Source organism: Doryrhamphus excisus, linkage group LG9, assembly GCF_037039965.1.
Source record: "Doryrhamphus excisus strain RoL-2023G ecotype Guam linkage group LG9, RoL_Dexc_Guam_v1.1, whole genome shotgun sequence".
NCBI lineage: Eukaryota > Metazoa > Chordata > Actinopteri > Syngnathiformes > Syngnathidae > Doryrhamphus > Doryrhamphus excisus.
Genome location: NC_136365.1, coordinates 3,354,531 through 3,379,888, shown reverse-complemented (window position 1 = coordinate 3,379,888; position 25,358 = coordinate 3,354,531). Strand labels below are relative to the sequence as shown.

At 41.5% G+C, this 25,358-nt stretch overlaps 3 protein-coding genes across 4 annotated transcripts; 1 reads left to right on the top strand and 2 right to left on the bottom strand.

Moving 5' to 3' along the window:
* Positions 1 to 593: 593 nt before the first annotated feature.
* On the bottom strand, positions 594 to 8,155 carry LOC131136842 (phospholipid phosphatase 3-like). The gene is made up of 6 exons (XM_058084131.2): positions 7,843 to 8,155; positions 4,996 to 5,153; positions 4,625 to 4,911; positions 3,306 to 3,363; positions 1,393 to 1,569; positions 594 to 1,296 (listed from the first exon to the last, which is right to left on the bottom strand). Exons 1-6 carry the CDS (start codon positions 8,036 to 8,038, stop codon positions 1,210 to 1,212), a joined length of 963 nt encoding a protein of 320 aa, XP_057940114.2. The 5' UTR covers positions 8,039 to 8,155; the 3' UTR covers positions 594 to 1,209.
* Positions 8,156 to 11,739: 3,584 nt separating this feature from the next.
* Positions 11,740 to 16,534, top strand: LOC131136882 (uncharacterized). The gene is made up of 3 exons (XM_058084205.2): positions 11,740 to 12,370; positions 12,470 to 12,503; positions 14,908 to 16,534. Exons 1-3 carry the CDS (start codon positions 12,125 to 12,127, stop codon positions 15,300 to 15,302), a joined length of 675 nt encoding a protein of 224 aa, XP_057940188.2. The 5' UTR covers positions 11,740 to 12,124; the 3' UTR covers positions 15,303 to 16,534.
* A 1,576-nt stretch (positions 16,535 to 18,110) lies between these two features.
* LOC131136857 (tumor necrosis factor ligand superfamily member 14-like) lies at positions 18,111 to 25,344 on the bottom strand. Of its 2 annotated transcripts, none has more exons than XM_058084172.2 (7): positions 25,284 to 25,344; positions 22,550 to 22,766; positions 20,555 to 20,623; positions 20,438 to 20,471; positions 19,065 to 19,127; positions 18,756 to 18,993; positions 18,111 to 18,673 (listed from the first exon to the last, which is right to left on the bottom strand). In XM_058084172.2, exons 2-7 carry the CDS (start codon positions 22,745 to 22,747, stop codon positions 18,484 to 18,486), a joined length of 792 nt encoding a protein of 263 aa, XP_057940155.2. In that variant the 5' UTR covers positions 22,748 to 22,766; positions 25,284 to 25,344; the 3' UTR covers positions 18,111 to 18,483. The 2 variants fall into 2 exon arrangements, with proteins under 2 accessions (XP_057940155.2, XP_057940136.2); XM_058084153.2 differs by lacking the exon at positions 25,284 to 25,344 and adding an exon at positions 23,161 to 23,276.
* Positions 25,345 to 25,358: the final 14 nt, after the last annotated feature.

Genomic DNA, 25,358 nt, shown 5'->3' with positions numbered 1-25,358 from the left:
AGACTCCCTTTATTGTCATTTCACAAAAACACAGTAGTGAAATTGCCAACGAAATGTCGTTGCCTGGCTCCCATATAATAACAGACACAAAAGAAGATAAGTAATAATAAATAATAATAATAATAATAATGGTGGAAGTGTGAAAAATAAAGTTGACTGGAAGCAGCCGTTCGCCGTGTTCTTTTTTGGTATTGAAATCCTTAAGCAAAGATTGATTTAAGCTGCTCGACATTGTTCTATACCAGGGGTCGGCAACCTTTACTATCAAAAGAGCCATTTTATCCCCTGGCTCACTAAAGAAAAATAGACTGGAGCCACAAAACATAATTTAAAAAAAGCAGTGACGTGCTCACATTCAGAGCAAATTGCGAGTCTCCCAAAATTTTAATTAACTGCCAGATTTGGAGGGAATTTTGGTCAGATTTTTTTCAAAGATGCGTATTTTCCCCATTTGGGTGTTAAAAAAAATACTTCAGCATTGTGAAGGGAGCCACAACAAAGAGGTTAAAGAGCCACATGCGGCTCTGGAGCCGTGGGTTGCTGACCCCTGTTCTATACTATAGAACAATGTTCTATACTATAGAACAATGTCGAGTGCATTATTGCCCACTTTTAATGCAGTTCGGCGCAGGATCGGATATATCGACAGTCCGGTTATATCGATAGTTTTTCCAACTCCCGACAATATCGATATAACGAGACTTTACTGTAGTTTTTGTTGAGAAATTTCTGAAAGAATTCCATCCATTTATTGTCTACCACCTGTCAGCGTCACAGGAAGCTGCTGCTTACCTCAGCTTATTTCGGTATTTATTTATTTACTTATTTGGGTGATTTTTGGCGACACTCAAAAAGCTGCAAAAAGCAGCCTCTCGGCGGAGAGGCAAAGTGAGAACATTGCTAATGTAAAGAAAACATCACATGCAAATCTACCTTTAATGACAATGAAAGTTGGTGATTTGTTGTCATGGCAACAACAGTGGCACTAACCCGTAAGGCGAATGACTACACTGGTGTGTACTCGTTCTGTCACATTTAGTTATGTCACATCCTCTGCCGCCCTCTTACTCTTTTTTCTTGTCGGAAATGCTGAGGTATGAGGTTTAACTCCACGGGAAATAGTCTCACATTTTTTAGATCTTTTGAGGAACCACCACCACGCTGCTGGCAGGTGGATGCTGCTAGCGTGGATGGAGGTGGAGGCGAGCTTCAGCAGACGCTGTGATGTGCTGATAAGTTGTCATCCGGGGTCTCAACCGGACTTGGTCTCTTGAACATGGACGAGATGTGGAAAGCCTGCCGAGAAACAGGATTTATTTGAATGAACGTAGGAAACAAGTCACATGGTTTTAATATCTTAAGCAACAAGACAAAGAAATGGGCTAAACTCACCACCCAGTATGCAGTAAGGGCTCCCAGGATGTAGCCAACAAGTACATCCGACGGGTGGTGTCGGTTGTCAGTGATGCGCGTTATTCCCGTGTAGATGGCCAGCAAAAACAGGAAGAACTGCAACAGGGGCCTCAACAAGCGAGCCCTACGCCACGTCAGCCGCGTCTGAAGATAAAACTGCCATAAAACATTGATGTGAGTGTGACGGAACCTGTGTCATCAGCATGTGTGTTCATTTGTCTTAGTCTGCATTGTCCTATCTTCATGTCAATCATTAGTACTGAGATCTAAGAGAGCTCAGTCATTCACATCGTGAAGAACCAGCTGACGCCATGCATGCATGCACGCCATGTTCCATGCATGCCCAGCCAAAAGAAACCCGGGGCAGACACAGGACATGCTGGAGGGGTTACATCTCACAGTTGGTCCGGTAATGACTCCAAGTTTTCCGGGTGGAATTGGCTGGGAGGTGGCTGGGGACCGACCGGGAAGTCTGGACGTCCCGGCTGGTGAGGCACTGACTAATTAATTGGTTGCTCATTAAGAGGATAACCAAATGAAAAGTAGAATAATTCATTTTGGTTAAAAAAAAAAAAAAAATTGGGGGGGTGGCACGGTGGTTGAGTGGTTAGCGCACAGACCTCACAGCTAGGAGACCAGGGTTCAATTCCAAAAACATGCTAGGTTAATTGGCGACTCCAAATTGTCCATAGGTATGAATGTGAGTGTGAATGGTTGTTTGTCTATATGTGCCCTGTGATTGGCTGGCGACCAGTCCAGGGTGTACCCCGCCTCTCGACCAAAGACAGCTGGGATAGGCTCCAGCACCCCCGCAGCCCTTGTGAGGAAAAAGTGGTAGAAAGTGAATGAATGAAGAAACAAAAGCGAGTAGTTAGCATGCAGGCCCCGAAGCTAGGAGACCCGAGTTCAATTCCACCCTCGGCCATCTCTGTGTGGAGTTTGCATGTTCTCCCCGTGCATGCGTGGGTTTTCTCCGGGTATTCCGGTTTCCTCCCACATTCCAAAAACATGCTAGGTTAATTGGCTAACTCCAAATTGTCCATAGGTATGAATGTGAGTGTGAATGGTTGTTTGTCTATATGTGCCCTGTGATTGGCTGGCGACCAGTCCGGGGTGTACCCCGCCTCTCTCGCCCAAAGACAACTGGGATAGGCTCCAGCACGCCCCTGCGACCCTCGTGAGGAAAATGAAAATTTTGTTTTCATTCATTTTCATTTCATAGAAAATGAAATGAAAAAAAAATGGTTAAAAATGTTTCAGATATGTCATATGACACATTTATTTATCTTTTTTATTAATTGTAAAACATTTGTGTTCAATCGTCCAATCTCATCCTCGCATGTTTTGGAATGTGGGAGGAAGCCGGAGAAAACACACGCATGTAAACTCCACACAGAGATTTCCGAAGGTGGAATCGAACTCAGGTCTCCTATCTGTGTGGCCTGCACACTAACCACTCGTCCATATCAGTATTCAACCTAAACATGTATACTGTGATATGAGTTTTTGGTTCATAATCTCACTGTATTCCAACAATATAAACAAAACAACATAACAGATATAAGTCAGCCTTCTCAATGGCAGTCCTCCATGGGCGCATTAAAATGCAGCACATCTCGCTCACACTCCCTCAAACAATTGAGAAGAGTGAGACGAGCAAGTTGAGGTCACACCCCTTCCACAGTGAAACAAAGCAACCTCTATGTTTCTCATTTCTCCTTTCAGTCTTTTTTTTTTTGCCCTCTTCTATTTTCTCATTCGTTCACTCTTATTCTGCTCACTGGACTGGTGATGGTTCTCCTCTTCTCTTCATTCCCTCAGTACCAAGAGGCTGGATGTGGAAAATGGATGCACAGTACAGTAAAAGAGGTAGAAAATGCTTCTATACTTACAGCTAAGTAGAGCATTGTGTACATGGCAAAGGAGGCATGCCCAGAAAAGAAGGACTTCCTAAAAAGATAAAAGGAATGAGTGTTTCAAAGATGAAAAACATATACAGTGGAACCTTGGTTAGCGTCATTCATTTGTTTCAGAATGAGCGAATATAAGAAATGATGGAAATCCAATTCATAAGTTCCAGGAAGACAAATATGTTCATACAGAACATGTTTTCATACTTTTATAGTTTACATGCAGAAGGCAATTCAAAATCCATACAATTACATACAAAATTGGCCTCTTTGCATGCATTATTATTATTATTATTATTTTTATTTTTATGCATGCTGCACAACTTAGGTCCCGGGTATGAGGGCCTGTTGGGCATTGAGTTTGATGCCCTCCTGGACATCTTTGTGTTCTGCTGTGGGTCAGTCAGTGGGTTACCTTGCTGAAAAAAAAAAGTACTGGTAGAGGTAGTGCTATGCTGATCAAACACATACTAAGAATTTGTTTTGGTGAAGGCTCCGTAAATAAGGGGTCTCAAACATGCGGCCTGCGGGCCAAATGTGGCCCACAGGACACTAGTTTGAGGCCCACGCCTTGATATGAAAGTTTAATGTTAGTGCGGCCCGCGCAAGTTTGATATGGATGCTGTATGGTATCATGTACCCAGAAAAAATTATTACGTTTGATTAATGTTCATGTTAAAGGTTAAATAACTGTTAATAGTTATCCTCCCTATCCGTGTGGAAGTGGTAAGTTTTTGGCTATTTAAGTTTAAAGGAAATAACTTGAAGGCTACCGTTTAGGTCGCTAGCTCTCTAGTTTGCGAGTTAGCATGTGTCTCAAGACCCTGCAGTTGCGCAATATGTTGTAAATAAAAAGAGTATAAATGTGACTATAGTCGTGTTTTGTCATGTCTACAGGGCTCTAATAATGCTTTGTTCATTTTAATCTGAAAAAAAGAATTTGTCTACCCACCAGGTCCGGTGGCCATTTTGTTAGCAAGCTGTGCTAACAAGGGCATTGGTGATAAAAACGCATTTGAAACTGTAAGAACAGCGGGACTCATGCTGTGTATTATTAACAGGACAGGAAGTGCGCAATATTGTATGCTAACAGCTAAAATTTTGGCATACATTTTCAACATTAAAAGAAAATTACGCTAACCAGGGCGGACGCTAACCGATGTTCCACTGTATCGGTTTGGTAAGCATCTGTTATATAGAAAGATAAATGTCAATAAATGGCTGACAGGAGGAGTGGACGTATGGTTGGATGATGGTGGATGGATGAAAGACAAGACACACAAATATCACACAACACACACCTGGCCTCCTCTATCAAGCGATGGTCATTACTGGAGCAGTTGACTTTTGCTACATACGTTCCCGGCGTGCAGTTGAGTAACGCATACGTGACACCGCACACGGACAGAAAGTGCGGCCGCAGACGGCCGACGCTCAGCTTGGCCACGTTTGTCAGCGATTGGCCCACGCAGCAGCCAAACAGGAAGCAGCCCAACTCCTTGTACAGACAGGACACATACTTGTTCCTGACGAAGGCCTTGGAGGTGGCGCCGAGAAAACGCACACGGTAACACTCCCCAAAAGCGATCTTCAGGTGGACATGTGAACACAACCACTATGTTAAAAAGGACTGGAGTTTACTCAAAATGATGGCGACTTAGTCATTACTCACTGTGAGGCCCGTGATGAGGATCCCACCAACAATGAGGATCTCATCTGGTATGGCCTCCGAGCGAAGGTAAGGGTAGGTGATGCTGCAGTCTCCACAAATAAAACCTCTTCTGTATGGACCCACTGCCTTCAGCTCAGACACAAAGAAAGGGATGGAAGCTGGGGGGCGGGGGCAGAGAGGTGACATCAGGATCAATGCTAATGTTACAACAGCATGCAACAGTGTCACACTTTCTTCAGGGATTCAAACTCAGACCAGCAACAAAATGTTCAGGATGGACTTCAGTCTGTACATGGATGAACACATGTATGAACACTGACTAGACATTTACTAAGATACCTTACTCAGCATTCACCAGGGTACACCCTGGACTGGTCGCCAGCCAATCACAGGGCACATATAGACAAACAACCATTCACACTCACATTCATACCAATGGAAAATTTTTGAGTCGGAAATTAGCCTAGCATGTTTTTGGAAAGTGGGAGGAGACCGTAGTACCCTCGTACGGGGAAAATGTGCAAACTCCACACACAGATGCCTGAGGGAGTCGAACTCGGGTTTCCTAGCTGTGAGGCCAACCCCCCGTCTACCGTGTAGCCACTTCAATGACCATTCATTCATTTTCTACCGCTTTTTCCTAGCGGGGGTGCTGGAGCCTATCCCAGCGGTCTCGAGGCGAGAGGCGGGGTACACCCTGGACTGGATTGGCCAGCCAATCACAGGGCACATATAGACAAACAACCATTCACACTCACATTCATACCTATACACAATTTTGGAGTCGCCAATTAGCCTAGCATGTTTTTGGAATGTGGGAGGAGACTGCAGTACCCTCGTACGGGGAGAACATGCAAACTCCACAGTGGAGTCAAACTCGGGTCTCCTTGCAGTGAGGCCAACCACCCGTCTACCGTGTAGCCACTTCAATGACCATTCATTCATTTTCTACTGCTTTTTCCTCACGAGGGTTGCGGGGGTGCTGGAGCCTATCCCAGCTGTCTTTGGGCGAGAGGCGGGGTAACTAACTCATCGGAATACTAAGAGGAACGTATGTGTGCTCCAGTGGGACTGAAAGAACTTGCCAGATTGCTCCCGGAATCTGGAATCTGGACAAGTTCAAATGGAATAGCTAGAATTAGGTTACAGTGCGTCCCGTCTAGAGAAAAAGAAAGGAGGATTGTTTGTGACTTCATCTCAACTCTTTCCTAGAAAACAAAGAGTGAATGCTGAAACAAACCGGAGCCAGAAGCAGCCTGACACCGCCTGCCAACCAACAACAACCCCAATCACCCCCCCCCCCCCCCCCCTCGGTACCCTTCTATGCCTCTTTTGGTCTCACATGCCTGCACACACAAAGATGAGGCGATGCACAACTCTCTGCTTTCAGTATGTCTAGTCTGTTGAAACCTACTGTCTCTTCATCCAGGAGGCCACTTCCTGCCTCTTCCTGCATATTTTGACCATGGGAGAGTCGGACCGTCATCATACACACACACAACACACACACACAACACAACACAACACACACAGGAATCATGCATATTATTTATAGAGAATACAATTCCCCTGATTCCCCATCGACTCTACTCTACCCTGAGAACTAGAGGTTGCCATGGAAACAGTAGAATTCCCTAGGCAATGCACAAACCAGCTGGCACAGGACTGGAGAGCATGCTTGGTTGGGATACAAGAGGAGCCGTGCATGTACTAGAAAAGTACATCAACAAGTAGTAACAAGTAGTAACAAAAAATGGAAAAAAACTTTAAACCCCAAAACCTGAATGAAGTACTTGAAAATGTGAAGCCTTGTTAATTAATCCAGTGCATTCATTCATTTATTTTCTACCGCTTTTTTCTCACAAAAGTCGGGGTGGGGGGGTGCTGGAGCCTATCCCAGTTTAAAACTATGCACTAGGTCCATTTATTCATTTATTTTCTACCGCCCGGGTACTCCGGTTTCCTCCCACATTCCAACCAAAAACATGCTAGGTTAATTGGCGACTCCAAATTATCCATAGGTATGAATGTGAGTGTGAATGGTTGTTTGTCTATATGTGCCCTGTGATTGGCTGGTGACCAGTCACGACCCTCGTGAGGAAAAGCGGCAGAAAATGAATGAATTAATTAATTTTCTACCGCTTATCCTCATGAGGGTTGTGGGGGGTGCTGGAGCCTATCCCAGCTGTCTTCGGGCAAGAGGCACGGTACACCCTGGACTGGTCGCCAGCCAATCACAGGGCACATATAGACAAACAACCATTCACACTCACATTCATACCTATGGACAATTTGGAGTCGCCAATTAACCTAGCATGTTTTTTTTGAATGTGGGAGGAAACCGGAGTACCCGGAGAAAATCATCAATAATCATTAATCATCATAATTACTATTGAAAAGTGGACATACTGTACACTGCAGTACATTTGCAGCATAAAAAACCAAGGCTTAAATTACTTAATTAACTGATTACAGCTAAACAGTACTCTACAATATTGAACTTTTTCACAATATTTCAAAATGATGAAGAAATACTGTGTGTACTTTTTGAAATGAATACTGAAATAAAGTTTTCCAGATATATCGGCATGAATTAAGATGCACCCGCATATTTACATTGTTGATCAATGTCCATTTTAATCTGTCAGATGCATCATTGTCACTTTTTTGAGTGTCAAAACTGACTATTTGATAGTTTAATCATTATTTGAATTTGTGTATTTTAACAGTATTGGGCGGTCAAAAGATTGCACACATTTTAATAATTATTATTTATTATTATTTTTTTAAGCACACTGACCTCGGTTGATGAAAACTTGATGAAAAAAATGGATGTTAAATATTTACCAAGGACGAGGCACAGAAGGTCCAAAGCCACTAGAAGTTTCTTTGGGAATAAAGTCAGCCCATCTTTGTCATTCACTTTCTTCCTGGTGCCGTTCTCCATCACCGGTGCTTCTACCCGAACTACGCGGCTTTTGGTTCCTTTGGGGCGGATCTCTGCGCTCACACGGGCGCACTGTGTCCCGAACTGGTCCAGCATGACGAGTGACGTCTACAGAAACACACTGGAGAACTTTTTGTCATCAGTAACTTTGGAGAGACACGATTTAAAACACAACGAAGAGACAAAACACTTCTAGGAAAAAAAATATATTTCTTTCGAAGATGGCATCACCCCCCCCCCCCCCCCCCCCCCCGTTTGCTTATCTCTTCCTGTCTATTCTTGGCATGTCTGGAGCTATAAAAATAAAATCTTGGGAATAAAGTTCTTGTAAATGTACAACTTTATTGTTGTAATATTACCATTTTTTTCAGACTTTCATTTCAGACATTTATTTTTGTAAAAAAAAAAAAAAAGTTGTAAATTTCCTGAAAAAGTCATACATTTATGAGAAAAAAATGCATCCATTTATTAGTATAAAGTTGTACATTTCCAAGAATAAAGCCGTAATATTTTGTATAATTTGCTCCTCAGTCACATATATACTGGTGGTGGTAAACTATATCTGTAGTCACAGCTGTCCAGGCATAGTGTTGACAGAAACATGGCTGTCAATTTGCACCTACAGTCTCTCCAACCATCACCAAACATTCATTCATATCCATATAATTATATACAAACAATTAACCCGGACAGCATTTTTTCATCTTAAGAACATAATAATATTTTTTTTTTACATTTTATTTGTATAGCGCTTTTCTAAATACTCAAAGACACTTTACAGAAGAATGGAGTTAATTAATAAAAGCAAGTAAACAGAGTAAAAGATACATTAAAATACAACATTCATTGATTAATACACCTGAAAAAGTCATACATTTATGAGAACAAAATGCATCCATTTATGAGTATAAAGTTGTAAATTTTAAAATTGAGTTACATTTCTAACATTTTGGATATGGATTCATTTCATAGGATTGGATTTAGAATAGTGGGTAAATAAAAGCTTTTTCAAATGTACACTATATATATAAAAAACAAATGCTTTGGTCAAGTATTTGCACTCAGTGAGTCTCTTCTAAGAGTTCTGCCTTTTTGAGCTTTTAGTGCCACTGGACTTCCAATTTGCCACCAATCAATAAACACGTCAAACCGCCACATTGGAATTCTGGAATTAAGATTTTATTTTTGAAACTATAACAGCTGTTATAGCTCTATAACAGTTCTGTTTTATCCTGTATATAAATTCAGCACATTTACAATGTAGAATACACTTATTTAAGTACAGTTGTATTGATTCCAATGTATTTGACCGTGTTTACACTCCACACCTTTGTAGTTTTTACGTAGTTTCTCCGCTAGGTGGCAGTAAAATCAACTTGTAAAATCCAGTAGATACCACAGGAGTGACGCTGAACTGTGATGTTTGGACGAGTGAAAGTGAAAACAAATAATAAAAACCCAAACACGTTATGCATACTGGAGTAAAAAAAAAAAAAGATAAAAATATCTGCATGTGTGTGTATGTGTGTGTGTTGGCATGCATGCATATGTGTGTGTATGTGTGTGTTTGTGGTTAGTTTCAATAGGGAACGCAGACCATGGGTTTTTGGCAGTAGCACATGACTCTTCCTAATTGGATGTCATACTGGTTATTCTGCATTCAACTGTTCTGACTCCACATCTCTCGTCGAGCGCCCCGACCCCACGCAAACAACCCCCACATTTCCCCGTCATGCCTCTGGTCTTTTCTCGCTTGTCGTTTGTCACAATTTTTGAATTACCGATTAGATCATCATGTGAGAAGACATCACTTCCACTTTTTCAGTGCAACCCTTTACAGACCGAAAAGTCAAGAGTTTTGGTCGGATTTTGGTGAGGAGGAACTTCGTTCCTGTTGGTTGCTGAGGTCACTTCAGTAAAAACAATATATTGTATGTTCAAAAAAGTTGCATCACAAAACCAAACAAACCGGACCTCTCTTGCTGGGCGTTATTTTCTCTCTGCCTGTCCATTGCTGTGTGTGTCATATAATTTGTATTTCAACATTTTTTGACTAATAATAGGCCATAGTCAACCACAAAACAGTGATCATGTATGGATGGATCCATTTTTGAAAAGCCGCGACCGTACTCCTGGAGCCCATCCCAGCTGTCTTTGGGCGAGAGGCGGGGTACACCCTGGACTGGTCGCCAGCCAATCACAGGGCACATATAGACAAACAACCATTCACACTCACATTCATACCTATGGACAATTTGGAGTCGCCAATTAACCTAGCATGTTTTTGGAATGTGGGAGGAAACCGGAGTACCCGGAGAAAACCCACACATGCACGGGGAGAACATGCAAACTCCACACAGAAATGGCCGATGGTGGAATTGAACCCTGGTCTCCTAGCTGTGAGGTCGGCGCGCTAACCACTGGACCGCCGTGCCGCCCTCTATTGATTATTATTAAGAATTTATATTATATTGGTACGAAAGTACATTTTCCTTTGGGAATTCAAGTTTGAGGGCTGCATGGTGGTCGAGTGTTTAGCGCGCAGACCTCACAGCTAGGAGACCGGGGTTCAATTCCACCCTCTGCCATCTCTGTGTTGGAGTTTGCATGTTCTCCCTGTGCATGCGTGGGTTTTCTCCGGGTACTCCGGCTTTCCTCATCCCACATTCCAAAAACATGCTAGGTTAATTGGCGACTCCAAATTGTCCATAGGTATGAATGTGAGTGTGAATGGTTGTTTGTCTATATGTGCCCTGTGATTGGCTGGTGGACCAGTCCAGGGTGTACCCGGCCTCTCTCCCGCCCGGAGACCGCTGGGATAGTCTCCAGCACCCCCTCGTGAGGAGAAAGCGGTAGAAAATGAATGAATGAATGAATGGTCATTGAAGTAGCTCCACGGTAGACGGGTGGTTGGCCTCACAGCTAGGAGACCCGAGTTCGATTACACCCTCAGGCATCTGTGTGTGGAGTTTGCACATTTTCCCCGTACGAGGGTCCTACAGTCTCCTCCCACTTTCCAAAAGCATGCTAGGCTAATGCTAGGCTAATTAGCAACTCCAAAATTGTCCATAGGTATTAATGTGAGTGTGAATGGTTGTTTGTCTATATGTGCCCTGTGATTGGCTGGCCACCAGTCCAGGGTGTACCCGGCCTCTCTCCCGCCCGAAGACAGCTGGGATAGGCTCCAGCAACCCCCGCGACCCTCGTGAGGAAAAAGCGGTATAAAATGAATGAATGAATATTTGAGTGTCACTTGGTGAAATAAGAAAACTTCCCTTTTGGGGGAAAGTCATCAAACCAGTGAGAATGATGACATCCATATCACAAGTAGAGACTCACCATGGTCATGATTGTCATATTCATTTGGGCTTTTTTTTATAATTTACGTCAACAGTGGAGTGTATGGTTCTGCTAAGATACTGCTAATTTTGGGATGGACTCGATACCAAGTACACACACGGAACCATCAATCTAACACTGGCACGTCATGCACTGTCCCTTTAATGTCGAGCATGTCTTTTTTTTAATAATAAACACTGCAATTGCAACATGAAAATTAATTTCTCTCCACCCAGCCCCAATAACTAAAAGTTTGGAAAACGAAAGTGTCTCATATCCGCTCTCCCACTCAGTCATACACCTCTTGGAGGGAAATTCCTGACGTCACAACAATGCTTCATCTGATTGGCTGCCGTGAGAAGCGAAACCTTTTGTCTGCTTGATGATGAAACTCAAACAATGTCCAATACACCCACGGTTTTTCTAAATTAAGCCTTTTCTAAACTAAACTAAACTAAGGTGTGTATATGACACCATTTTGTCTTCTTGTGACACCATTTTGTCTTCTTGTGACACCATTTTGTCTTCTTGTTCGCTCTTTTTTTTTTGGCCCGAGCTTACAGAACTTTGCGCAACAGGAGTCTCGGAAAGTTTTCACGCCCCCGGAAGATGCCTCGTGGGAGGCGGCGTGAGAGAAGAGGCGACACGGGAAACCCATGACTTCCGTGTTTTTCCTTTTCAGGGTGAAACAGGAGAGCCGCTATAAAAGAGTATAAAAAGACCCGGCTCAGTAGCATTCTCCTCAAGCATTTGATCTGGACTGGACTGGACTGGACTGGACTGGACTGTGTGGTGCCGAGAGCCGTTTTTCCGTCAAGGTGGACTTGTTCCTCAGTTGTCCCCATGTGCGCATTATTGGGACATCGAGCTAAAGACATGGACATGGAATGTCCGGAGAAGAAATGCCGTGGCCGGAGACAGTGTGTGGATGCGTGCATGATGGTGTCCATCCTGGTCCTGTATGCGGCCTTTGCTGCTTTGTTGACAGTTTGTGTCACGGTGCTGATGGAGCAGCGTTCCAGAATGAACTCATCTACACAGCAATTTCAATTTGGACCCACGGGACACGCACCGAACCCAGCATATAAGGTACGTATTGGATTTTGGATTGTTTTTAATTAAGTCAACAACTGTTTCTCTTTTGCACATATCTGACTTATTAAAAGTATGTTTTTTTTTGATTGACAGATGCAGAACTTTGCTTTCTTGGAGGCCGTCTCAAGTAAGTCTATTTTTGTATGCACTAGGTCCACTTGGACTAATTACTTTAATTAATTCATTTATTTTCTACCACCCGGGTACTCCGGTTTCCACCCACATTCCAAAAACATGCTAGGTTAATTGGCGACTCCAAATTGTCCATAGGTATGAATGTGAGTGTGAATGGTTGTTTGTCTATATGTGCCCTGTGATTGGCTGGTGACCAGTCACGACCCTCGTGAGGAAAAGCGGCAGAAAATGAATTAATGAAGGGTTGTGGGGGGTGCTGGAGCCTATCCCAGCTGTCTTCCTGCGAAAGGCGGGGCACACCCTGGACTGGTGGCCAGCCAATCACAGGGCACATATAGACAAACAACCATTCACACTCACATTCATACCTATGGACAATTTGGAGTCGCCAATTAACCTAGCTTGTTTTTGGAATGTGGGAGGAAACCGGAGTACCCGGAGAAAACCCACGCATGCACGGGGCGAACATGCAAACTCCACACAGAGATGGCCGAGGGTGGAATTGAACCCTGGTCTCCTAGCTGTGAGGTCGGCGCGCTAACCAATGGACCGCCGTGCCGCCCTCTATTGATTATTATTCCCGGAGAAAAAAACATACAAACTCCACACAGAGATCCCCGAGCGGGGACTCGAACCCGGGTCTCTTAGCTGCGTGGCCTACCTGTATCTGTTTGCAGCTAATTTAACAAGTCAAGCCGCTACCATGCTACCTTGATCAACGCCAATGCACCTAACAATCCTGCAGCTAACATTAGCACTCCACACAGAGATAAGCAAGGGGCATCCTAGCTGTGTGGCCTGCGCGCTAACCACTCGTACACCGTGCAGCCCACAACAGATATTTATCCATCTACTGTAACCCACTCCAAGCAACACACACAAGCATGATTATTTATGTCTTAAATGCCTTAAGATATTTACTCTGACTATAGGGGTGTTAGTTTTCTGTTTAGAGGGCTCTAATAAAGTTAAACTCCTCATTTAGAAGGTTGTAAACAGCTTTTTTATGCTCTAAATATGAAAATATTTGATTTATAAATAAGGAATCCGACTTTGCAGAAATTTGCGGACTGGAACCAATCAGCCATGATAAACAAATAATTATCTGTTTGTGGACAATGTAGTAAATTAGTCATAACTGCCATTATTATTATTGTCCTTTTCTTGATTGTGTGCTTCTACTTGTATCAACTCAGTTAAAAAGATGCTTTTATTGCTTTTTTATTACAGTGTGAACTTCCACTAGGCTTCCGCTCACATTACGTCCCCTAAGGAGGATTTCATCAGTTACTTGATTGTTTTGCTAACCGTTATTTTATATTGACTGCACATTCCAAATCCATTCATTTCACATCAATTCTCATGTAATGTTCAGGAACCTCAGATGAGGTTCTTGCACTTGTGTAAGATCGTAATAATAATAATAATAATAATACATTTTATTTAAAAGCGCCTTTCAGGGCACCCAGATAAAAAACAGCAATATAAAATACAAAATAAAAGACAACATACAATAAATAAGAACATACAATAAATAGAGGGAGGGGGGGAGCATGTGAAGCAGTTCAAGAGAATAGGCAAGTTTGAACAGATGAGTTTTCAGTTTGGATTTGAAGATGGGAAGGGTGGCAGAGTTACGGAGGTCTGGTGGCAATGAGTTGCCAGACTTGGGGAGCTGAAAGCTCTGCCCCCCCCCCATATAGTGCTAAGACGTGCAGAGGGTACAGTGAGATGGAGGGACGTGGAAGATCTGAGGGAACGGGATGGCTTGAGAATGTGGATGAGGTCAGAGAGATGGAGGGGGGGGGGGGGGGGTTATGGATGGACTTACAGTAAACCTCGGATATATCGGATTCAATTGTTTACACTGGTTTTGTCCAATATAAGCGAAATCTGTTATATGCGTATACCGGAAAATGTCCGTTTTTATCGGATTTATATCCGGTATATGCGCAAATCGGATTTTATCCGTTATAAAAAGGCACTTCCTTGACTATGTTTCCAATGTACCTGGACGCGCAGGCAACGCTGCAAACAAAGCAAATGACGTCGTATAGCGCCCTGTCACGATTCGGCGAATCGGAGCGCCACGATGCGGCCATCCGATATATGCGAGGGAAATTTCATGGAAATGCATTGGAACGGGACTGGAGATTTTGTCCGAAATAGGCGAAATCCGTTATAAAAAAATCCGATATATGCAATGAATTTTTATTGGAAATGCATCACAGAAAAATCGGTTCTTTTTTATCTGTCCATTGTGAGCGAATTTCCGATATATCCGAGGTTTACTGTATAACTAAAAATAACAAAAAAAAGTAATTGTCAATGGAGGTGCATCTCTGCGAGTCCAACAAGAGACATGTTCCAAAACATGCGTTTGTCTCCTTCTTCAGGCAAGTTGGTGAACTCCACCATGCAGTGGGCTCCAGTCCATTACGGTGCCGGGATGTCTGTCGGAAGCAACTTCCACTTTGACTCCAGTCAACATTTCCTGCAGCCTCAACGTGAAGGGACTTACTTTCTGTACCTGGACCTCAACCTGACCTGTACTTGCGCCTTTGGGTGCCACTGCAGCGCGGGCCGCCTCAGCGTGCAGGTGGGCGACAAGCTGAGCTGCCAAGTGGAGCTTCCGGAAGGTTCGATGCCTGAGAGTAAAAGATGCTGGACAGTGAGTTGGATGGACAGCAACACCCGGCTGCTCACTCACATGAGTGTGCCGAAGAACGGACTGCAGAACTGGAAGCTGGAGCTCAGTGGTTCCAACTTGGGCATGTTCCTTGTGGACTAATGTTTCAGAACTCAGCAAGAACATCGGATCAAAGACTTGGTGCTTTGTGGAGGTTACCTGAAAGAAGAAGAGAAGATGCAATCAGGATCACGCTAATCGGTTACAGACTAGACACCGAGTGTCTTTTTTGTAATAATGTGCATATTTATTGAACAACATGGGACTATTTATGAATGTCATATACGTATATGTATAGTCTCATTCCATGTCGATAACACTACATTAGTGTTCATGTGCAATATGCTTCAAGTTTAATTTCAGTTGAATGTGACTTTGTGCTTTTTTGTTTTCATTTTATAAATGGATACATTAATACAAGTTCTCATCTCGATTCACTGACTTCACAGTCAAGATAAGGTTACCGCGACGGTGACTTCAGACATTTACTCATAAAAAAAAAAACAAGCAAAGAAAGGAGAAGCTGTCTGTTGTGATGCCGACATAGAGTGTACAGTAAATAACTAATACAGTAAAGTCTCGTTATATCGATATCGGTTATAACGAATTACTACTTATTACGATACTATTTTCATTTCCCGGCAAATTTCTAGTCTTTTATGATATAATTAGTTCTGTTAGTACGATACCCGGTTATTATGATAATCCGGTTACTACGATGCCCTTTTAATTTCCCGCCAGCCAATTTGGTCTGCTTATATCGATACAAAAGCAGCTTAAATCAATCTTTGCTTAAGGATTTCAATACCAAAAAAGAACACGGCGAACGGCTGCTTCCAGTCAACTTTATTTTTCACACTTTTGGTATTGAAATCCTTAAGCAAAGATTGAATTAAGTGCATTATTGCCCACTTTTAATGCAGTTCGGCGCAGGATCGGATATATGGATAGTCCGGTTATATCGGTATTTTTTCCGACTCCCGAGAATATCGATATAACGAGACTTTACTGTATATTTTATTGTATAGTTTACAAAATAAGCCGACACACTCCACTTGGATCAAGCAAAACTACTCCAGCGGAAAACCGTAAAAAAGCAAAACATAGAGTTGATGATTAATATTTCCTTATCAACGCCCTGCAATTGCAGTCTGCAAGAGAGTGGAAGTTGCTGACTTTTACAATGACGTAATGAATGAATCAACATCAACCAAACTCATCCACTGGACTGCAAGGTGTGGAATTGAAAGCATGCATTTTTTTAGAATGTAAGTCCAATGGACAAATTACACAGTGATGATTTGTATCCATATTAACATGGAAATAAACACATGAACCCAGTTTTTGTATGTGTGTGTGTGTGTGTGATGGAATCGGAGAAAATGACGTCTGTGAAAGTGATTGCGACAAATTTGAAAGTGGAATGTTTGTCGCGAAGGGGAAAGTTCTTTGTAGCGGGAAATGACAGCGCATCACTTCCTGTTTATTTATTTAAAAGTGCGGTTTAGGAAACAAAATGTTGGGCAAACAAGCAGAATAGCAGCAAATGTAGATATGCTGATATTGTGATTGAGTTATACTGCGAACAAAGCAAAAGCCTGACATAAATGAAATTTATTATTATTATTATTATTATTATTACCAGCTCTTTAGTCACTGTATCATTTGATGATAATTTTATTTTTTTTATTTTAATTTGCCACTGCAATGGCAATAATAAATATATTTTTACATTAATACTTCTTTGACAGTGTCAATCAAAAGTCAGCATTATTATTTTCTGTCACTACAATAGAGCTCATTAGATGAGTAGGTTGTTGTAACCAGTTGAGTGTATAAGGATAAGCTTTTTTTTTTAAGTTATAAGTTTTATTTTGGTTTATTGTTCAAGCAAGTGGACAAGTACTGCATAAAATTAATTTCTTCATTGTAAATAACATCATGTTACACTCGTACAATGTCTTCTTGCTGGTAGCAAGGTGTGCACGGGAGATGTGCGTGAGGCGATTTGGGGCTTAGAACAGGAAATAACCCAATTATTTCTGAAGTGTATCTGAACTTGGTCTCCAAATACTCCACATTGTCGACATTTAGGTTCTTGCTTATGTTACTTTTGGAATTTTATATTTGTTTTTTTATTTGATTTGAAATGAAATAATGAAGATGTACTGCAGCTTTAATTTACAAGGTTCTAGAGAGGAATTAGAGCCTTTTTTTCTTGGTGGCATGGTGGGCTAGTGGTTAGCATTTTAGCCTCACAGACAGGAGATTGAAGGTTTCAATCCTCCCTTTAGGCAGTGTGTGTGTGTGTGCTGGTTTTGGATGGATATAAATTATACAGGTTTCAACCCTGGTTGCCCTTTCTGATGCAATTCTGCCCATACCTTATGCCATGAAAAGCATAAAAGTGTACCATTACACCACAAGAAGATTTCATTTTAATGCAGACCTACCAACATGTACACATTTATAGTACTCAACATGCAATTTGATTATTGAATATGCTTGTATGCTCCACATTTTGTTGCATTTTCCTGGTTTCGGTTTCAGTCTGCTCAGCACAGATGCATGAATACATATTATCACTTTCTCTAGTATTTTAATTATGTTGTTTTTCACAATACTTCCTGTATGAGCGACAGTCAGACAACTGCTAAATATACTTTAGAGCCCCCAATAATGGTTGTACTCATAAAATGTCTGTAATTCCAACATGGTATATATGGCATACTTTGGTAAAAACCTCTTTCAATCACATTTTAAAGTTTCAAGTCATTTGTGTTTTATTTTCCTCATTCGCCATATGGTTTTGCAAATGTCATTTAAGCATTGCAAAAAAAAAAAAAAAAAAAAGCTGAGTCAGCTAACAGCAGCCTCAGCATCTTCATTCTTCATCGTCTTTTTGTTGTTTTTTTTTTCTCCCCCACCACTTCCTGCTGTTCACACACATGCAGCATTGCTTTGCAGACGCTTGTGTTACTATACACATCAATGTGCAAGTGTGTTATGTGGCCTTCACCCGTGGTTTGGCAAAGTGTGTGGAAACCACCTGCAAACAGTCCAATTGTGATCATTTCAATGTCCTGAGAATACAATGACCTTGGAATATTCACAGGCGCTTCATTAGTTTTTGGTTTTATTAGTTACACAATGTCAATGTCATTTTATTTATACAACAAATAATCGTCCATAATCTGAATGTCAGATACTGTTTTTTATGAGAATACAATCATTTGCTACGTTGTCATTTGTACAGTCGTCAGATAAGATGAGGATTGTGTTTCTATGGCGATATCATAAAGGCCCCCATAAAGTTCTCACTTGGTCCAGGACGCAACTTTTGTATTTTATCCAGAGTGACAAAAATTTTATCTCCTAACCGCAGGTGGAATATCCCTGCTAGGAAACTGTCCAATAGGTCCTCCCCACCTGAAGAATTCACACTTGAAGGTCTTGGGGTCCAGCAGCGGAACCTGAATGAAAAGTCCAAGAGGCAAAAACAGCATAAATTGGTTGCGTATAGAAAACAGACAAAGGGAGGAAGGCTTCACTAACCTTTTTGATTTCATAAGTTCTATCGGGTGATCATATGCCTCCGTGTCTTTCATCACTTTGTGCTGGATGAGGGAACACGACTCTGCAGCATTTACTTGCACTTTGGAGTAGAGGTAGTAATAACCTTCTTTCTTCACCAACAAGCGGCCGTTGCTGTAACTCATCTGGTTGGTGACGGCATCTCCATCTTTGTCAACCCATTGTACCACATTGTCCTCCCCGATAGGATTGTTGCTACCTGATATGAACATTAAGACAGCTTCAACCGAGACCTTCAAATAAAATACATTTTTAGGTTGCAATTCTTACACATTAGATGGGCAAACGGCTTCTGTCCCAGCAGAGGCTGGACTGCGTCGACCTCATTGGAACCTGATTTCAAAGGGGAGATAATTTTCCGATTAATTGTTTTGAAAAAAAGAGTTTCATCTGTGATTGAAGAGTTTCAGCTAAAATGAAAGAAAAGGTCTACAAAACTGTGGTGAGACCAGCCATGTTGTTTGGTCTAGAGCAGGGGTCTCAAACACGCGGACACTAGTTTGAGGCCCCCGCCTTGATATGAAAGTTTAATGTTAGTGCGGCCCCGCGCAAGTTTGATATGGATGCTGTATGGTATCATGTACCCAGAAAAAATTATTACGTTTGATTAATGTTCATGTTAAAGGTTAAATAACTGTTAATAGTTATCCTCCCTATCCGTGTGGAAGTGGTAAGTTTTTGGCTATTTAAGTTTAAAGGAAATAACTTGAAGGCTACCGTTTAGGTCGCTAGCTCTCTAGTTTGCGAGTTAGCATGTGTCTCAAGACCCTGCAGTTGCGCAATATGTTGTAAATAAAAAGAGTATAAATGTGACTATAGTCGTGTTTTGTCATGTCTACAGGGCTCTAATAATGCTTTGTTCATTTTAATCTGAAAAAAATAATTTGTCTACCCACCAACTATATGTGGTTTCTTGAGTTTTTATTATTTGCCGTTTTATTATTATTATTATATTTATTTATTTATTACTGATTGATTGATTTTCTTTATTCTTGATCTTATTTTGTGTAGAAAAATAAAAAGTAAGATATTTGAGAACAGTGGAATGTTTTATCAGAGCTTTTCTTGTAGAAAATCAGAACCAAAGCAAAGTTTATTAATTTTTCAGTTTTAATATATGCGTTTATTCATTTATTTATTTATTTATTTTTGAAAACCTGATGCGGCCCAGCCTCGCCCAGACCCAAGCTCCAGTGGCACCCAGGTTAATTGAGTTAGAGACCCCTGGTCTAGAGACCAGTGCCACTGAGGAAAAGACAGGAAGCAGAACTGGAGGTAGCAGAGATGAGGTTGCTGAGGTTCTCATTGGGAGTGACCAGGATGGATAGGATCAGAAGGACATTACATGTTAGAGACCTTGGAGATAATGTCAGAGAGGCCAGACTGAGATGGTTGGGACATGTCCAGAGGAGAGATAGTGAATATATTGGTAGAAGGATGCTGCATTTAAAGCTACCAGGTAGGAGGCGTAGAGGAAGACCAAAGAGGAAGTTTATGGATGTAGTGAAGGAGGACATGAGGGTAGTTGGAGTGAAAGAGACAGATGCAGAAGACAGGGTTGGATGGAGAAGATTCATTTGCCAAAGAGAAAGAAGAAGAAGATCTAAAATATCTATCTATAATAATAATAATAATATTCATACCATCAGCTCTCACGTGACCCTTGAAGGTACCAAACTGCAGAGAAAAAAAAGCCTGTGTGAACCTCAAGGAATTTGACAGCCTCATGTGACTTATTACGTACATTAACTGGCACTAACCTGCTCAGCAGTTTTTTTAGAGTAGGACAAGTTTCGACAGAGAGGATCAGACACACAAATGGAAAATTCCTGCGGGAGGAAGAGAAAGTCAAACTAAATGTATCTGCAAGACAAGCTTGCAAGTTCAAAAGCAGCTGTTGTTGTGTGCCAAACTCAATGGCACAAGGGAGCCAAAACTCAAAGCCTACTATAAGTTGTGGGCCAAACTGGACATGTACCATCATCCCGACACCCAAAATTTCTTGTTTTTTTTCATGTTGCAATTTTTAACACTGGTATATTTCTGCATATTGAAAATATTAAAAACCTTAAAACTTGATTGGTCAACGAAGCACATTCATATGCACACACACATACCCCAATAATCCAGGCTCAAAAAAGACTAGACTAGACTAACTTTGAGGAAATAAGTAAGCAGCCTACACAACTTTTATCCCGGGTTTGAACACACTGGGTGTAATGGTTAAACTGATGCTGGTTTTTTTTGTACCGCTTATTCTCATTAGGGTCACGGGCATGCTGGAGCCTATCCCAGCTGTCTTCGGGCGAGAGGCCGGGTACACCCTGGACTGGTGCACCAGCCAATCACAAGGCACATATAGACAAACAACCATTCACACTCACATTCATATCTATGGACAATTTGGAGTCGCTAATTAACCTAGCATGTTTTTGGAATGTGGGAGGAAACCGGAGTACCCGGAGAAAACCCATGCATGCACGGGGAGAACATGCAAACTCCACACAGAGATGCCCGAGCTGCTCTCCTAGCTGTGTGGCCTGCACACTAACCACTCATTCACCGTGCAGCTCTGTTTTCAGTAGTTTACAGTTAAATTGACTTTGTTGCCTTTCGGTCTGGATCTGGCACCCTTATTAACAATTCATGCTACTCAATATTGTTTCCACTTTTTAAATTAAAATGCCAGAGGAGTAGTTTATACCGGAGGAGTTCCTTAATTAGGAAATTAAGCACTTTGTTTGATAAGCTCTGTCTGGTGAGCCAACCCAATGCTATTTTCCAATTACTTCCTCGGGCCAGGATGAAATTGCAGCGTGGGACAGATTTGGCCCCCGGGCCTGAGTTTGACATTACGTTGTCCATAGGTATGAATGTGAGTGTGAATGGTTGTTTGTCTATATGTGGCCTGTGATTGGCTGGCAACCAGTCCAAGGTGTAACCCGCCTCTCGTCCGAAGACAGCTGGGGTAGGCTCCAGCATGTCTGTGACCCTTGTGATGATAAGCGGCATAGAAAATTGATAGATGGATGAAAACGTAGTACCACTGTATATGATGATATAATGTATGTATAAAATAAGAATTTTGTAAAAATATAATACAGTGAGGCGGCACGGCGGATGAGTGGTTAGCGCGCAGACCTCACAGCTAGGAGACCGGGGTTCAATTCCACCCTCGGCCAGCTCTGTGTGGAGTTTACATGTTCTCCCCGTGCATATGTGGGTTTTCTCCGGGTACTCCGGTTTCCTCCCACATTCCAAAAACATGCTAGGTTAATTAGCGACTCCAAATTGTCCATAGGTATGAATGTGAGTGTGAATGGTTGTTTGTCTATATGTGCCCTGTGATTGGCTGGCGCTCAGTCCAGGGTGTACCCCGCCTCTCGTCCGAAGACAGCTGGGATAGGCTCCAGCACCCCCCACAACCCTTCATTCATTCATTAATTTGTCTCTTATTATGTATTGATACTTAATAAATTACATTGTAAATCAGTAATACGGCCATTGCTGTGAGCTTAAAGACTTTTACAATGTAAAAAAAAAAGAAAAGTGGTTTGTTGTAAAAAAATAGTCCACTTGACACATTTGACTTAGGGAATAAAACCACAAAGGGGATGTTGCTAGCAGTTGATGTGCGGGGGCTCGGAGAGATGATGACGTATGGAAAAAGAGGGAAATTCTCGATGAAGCAATACGCTAAAAACACAAATCACTTTTGTCCAAATCAGACAGACATAAATAGACGTCTACCTCACCTCCGTTTTCATGTAAAGTTTGTAGACAAAACATCCCTCGACAACAAGTCCCAACACGGCCAGTCCCAGCACCAGCAGAAGAACCTTGTAACCTGCTGGTGTCCTTCTTGTTTTTCTAACAGTGGGAGGCGAGAAGAAGGTGGCTCGGCTGTCCACCACAAATACTTGAGGGTGGTTAGCCATGCTGGCCTCTGCCATCTTCACACGCCTGCTCCACCTGCCATGGAAAGGAAAGGTCAAAAGGCTCGTTTAGGCAAGGAATGCAGATAGCTTTGCAGGCAACAAGTCTAGACAAAAAAAAAATGATATCATATGACAAAAATACAGAAAAACTGATATGAAAGGCCTCCAAAATAAATAGCGGCTTCTCTAAGTGGGTATTGCACCGCCCTTCTGGGAAACTGTGATTGCTACATACATATTGCAAGAATACGACAACACAAAACTAACAAATTGTGGTTAACAATACATGTTTTGTTATTCATAGAAAAAATATCTTTGATTTACTGTTAGCTACAGATGCTTCTTCTAAACTTCTTCTAATTCAATATGCCTCACGCAACTCTGTTTTGCAATATTTACCACAAAAAGAAGTACCTTAAAATATTTACCGCATTAATGGGAAAATCCTCCGAAATAAAATAATGCACGCTCGGAAAACGCCTACTCTTTCGGTGTCATGCACTTAGTAGTAAAGCTGAGTGTGCTGCTTCTGCGCGTATCCTTCCAACTGTCACCAAATATTGCTGTTTTTAGCGAGCTTGTGTAAGGAGGAAATGAAGATGACACAGGGAAGAAACAACCAGAGAGAGCGACAAACATATATGTGTTGGACACTACACACGAGTACTAAATATAAACAGTAGGTTTTTCTTATTATTATTCTCACTTCCTATGAAATGAGAACAATTTCATGGACTTGATGGAGAAATGCATTTGCCATAATTCTAAAAAAAAAACTGCAGCCCTGTATTTGACTGTCAAGCAGCTCAGAGTGTAGTCTGTTTTTCCAAAGCTGGGATAGGCTCCAGCTCCCTGTGACCCTAAACTGGATGCACTTTAGTCAAGGAGAACTTGGTACCTTGAACATAAAATAACAATTCAAATAGATATGTATTACTTCAAGGGGGTGTGCTTTCAGAAGTGTAATACTAATGTGTCTGTCAATACTTTAAATTGCCACGCAGTAAATATTCTTCCGTCATAGCTTCTGTGATTAATAGAGAAAGCGATGGGTATGATTATGATCACAAGTCGTCCTCCATGAACATATATGTATTTTACATGCTGGTAATGCAACAGATGTTTTGTTGCTCCAGGGCTCCCTCTGCAGTTGTCAAGTGTAATTTTTCATATAATTTTCAAAAAAAATCATCGGCCATTGCCAACTTCTTGAATCTGCAGTGTCAAGAACAAAAATAAACCCAACCCGAGACACGTCTAGGCAGATTCATTTATTCTAAGAGAGTATAACATTTAAATTAAGATTTTAAGATGGTATTTTAGAGGTGAGATGTGCATATTTTATGTTGTATTTACTTTACTTTTCTTAAAGTTGATGTGCATTCATGACAACATAATAACACTTTTCCCCCACAATATGCAAAATAAAATCATCATTCAAGAAAAGGCCACATGTTATCCGAGATTTTGACATGGCTATAACTCAGTGATGTAACAATTACAAGCATGGAATTTCCACTTCACCCACAACTAGCAATTTCAAAATATAGATAGAATAAAAGATCCTCATAAAAGTTTCTGAAGGTTCAGAGAACGTGTCATGTGATTACAGTATAACTTCTCAAAGGACTACACTATAAAAGTGAAACTTGAATATACAGTACTTTAGAGAAGTCAGTGTAGAAATTGTATCGCAGATTTACTTTCCACTGAAAATGACACAACACACAGTCGTTCATGTCCAAATAGCTGCCAACACAACTGCAGCAGCATGGTAGTGGTAGCGTCATGGTCTGGGGCTGCACGAGTGCTGCTGGTACCGGGGAGTTTCATAAATGGAAACATGAATTCCAATGTGTAACACATGTAACATTTATCACAAATTGGACATGTTCAATTCTTAGTCCATCCATCCATCCATTTTCTATGCCGCTTCTCCTCAGTAGGCTCACTGAGGGTATGCTGGAGCCTATCCCAGCTGACCTTGGGTAAAAGGCAGACTCAGAAAGCACGAGATGGATTTGTTTATAAGGAGTTCTTGAGGTAACAAAGAATTTCCTCTGAATAAAAAAGGAAAGTTGTTCTCCTGCTATTTTTTTATTCACCGTCGGCATGCAGTATTCTAAAGACTAAATTAAACGCAACATAACAACATAACAACATAACAATGGTTCCAGTTGTCTTTGATAAATATACAGTATTTCCTACATAAAACATTTTAATTATGATGCATGGGTTTTAGCATGAAACTAAGTCAACAAAAGCTGGGTAATTATTTACGTGAAAGTTAAGACTATTGTACTACCCTATTAGCATGTCAACAAACCTCACTCCTATGATAGGAATGCAGTCAGTCATAAGGAGTGTCAATTAATTACCTACACATGAAAACCATTAAAAGGTGTTCTACTTAAATACTTTAAGAACGGCATTACGTATCTAATTTTTACTCATGAAGTAAATTTTGTTCACAATCTCACTGACTCCGTTGTTGTAGTTCAACACAAGATCAAAGAAGCCATGTTTGGTCATTCACTACCGGGCAACTCACCTCTGGTGTGATTGGTTGACAATGGCAACGCTCCCTGCTATGATTGGTCAACAATGTCTCGTGACATATAGCATT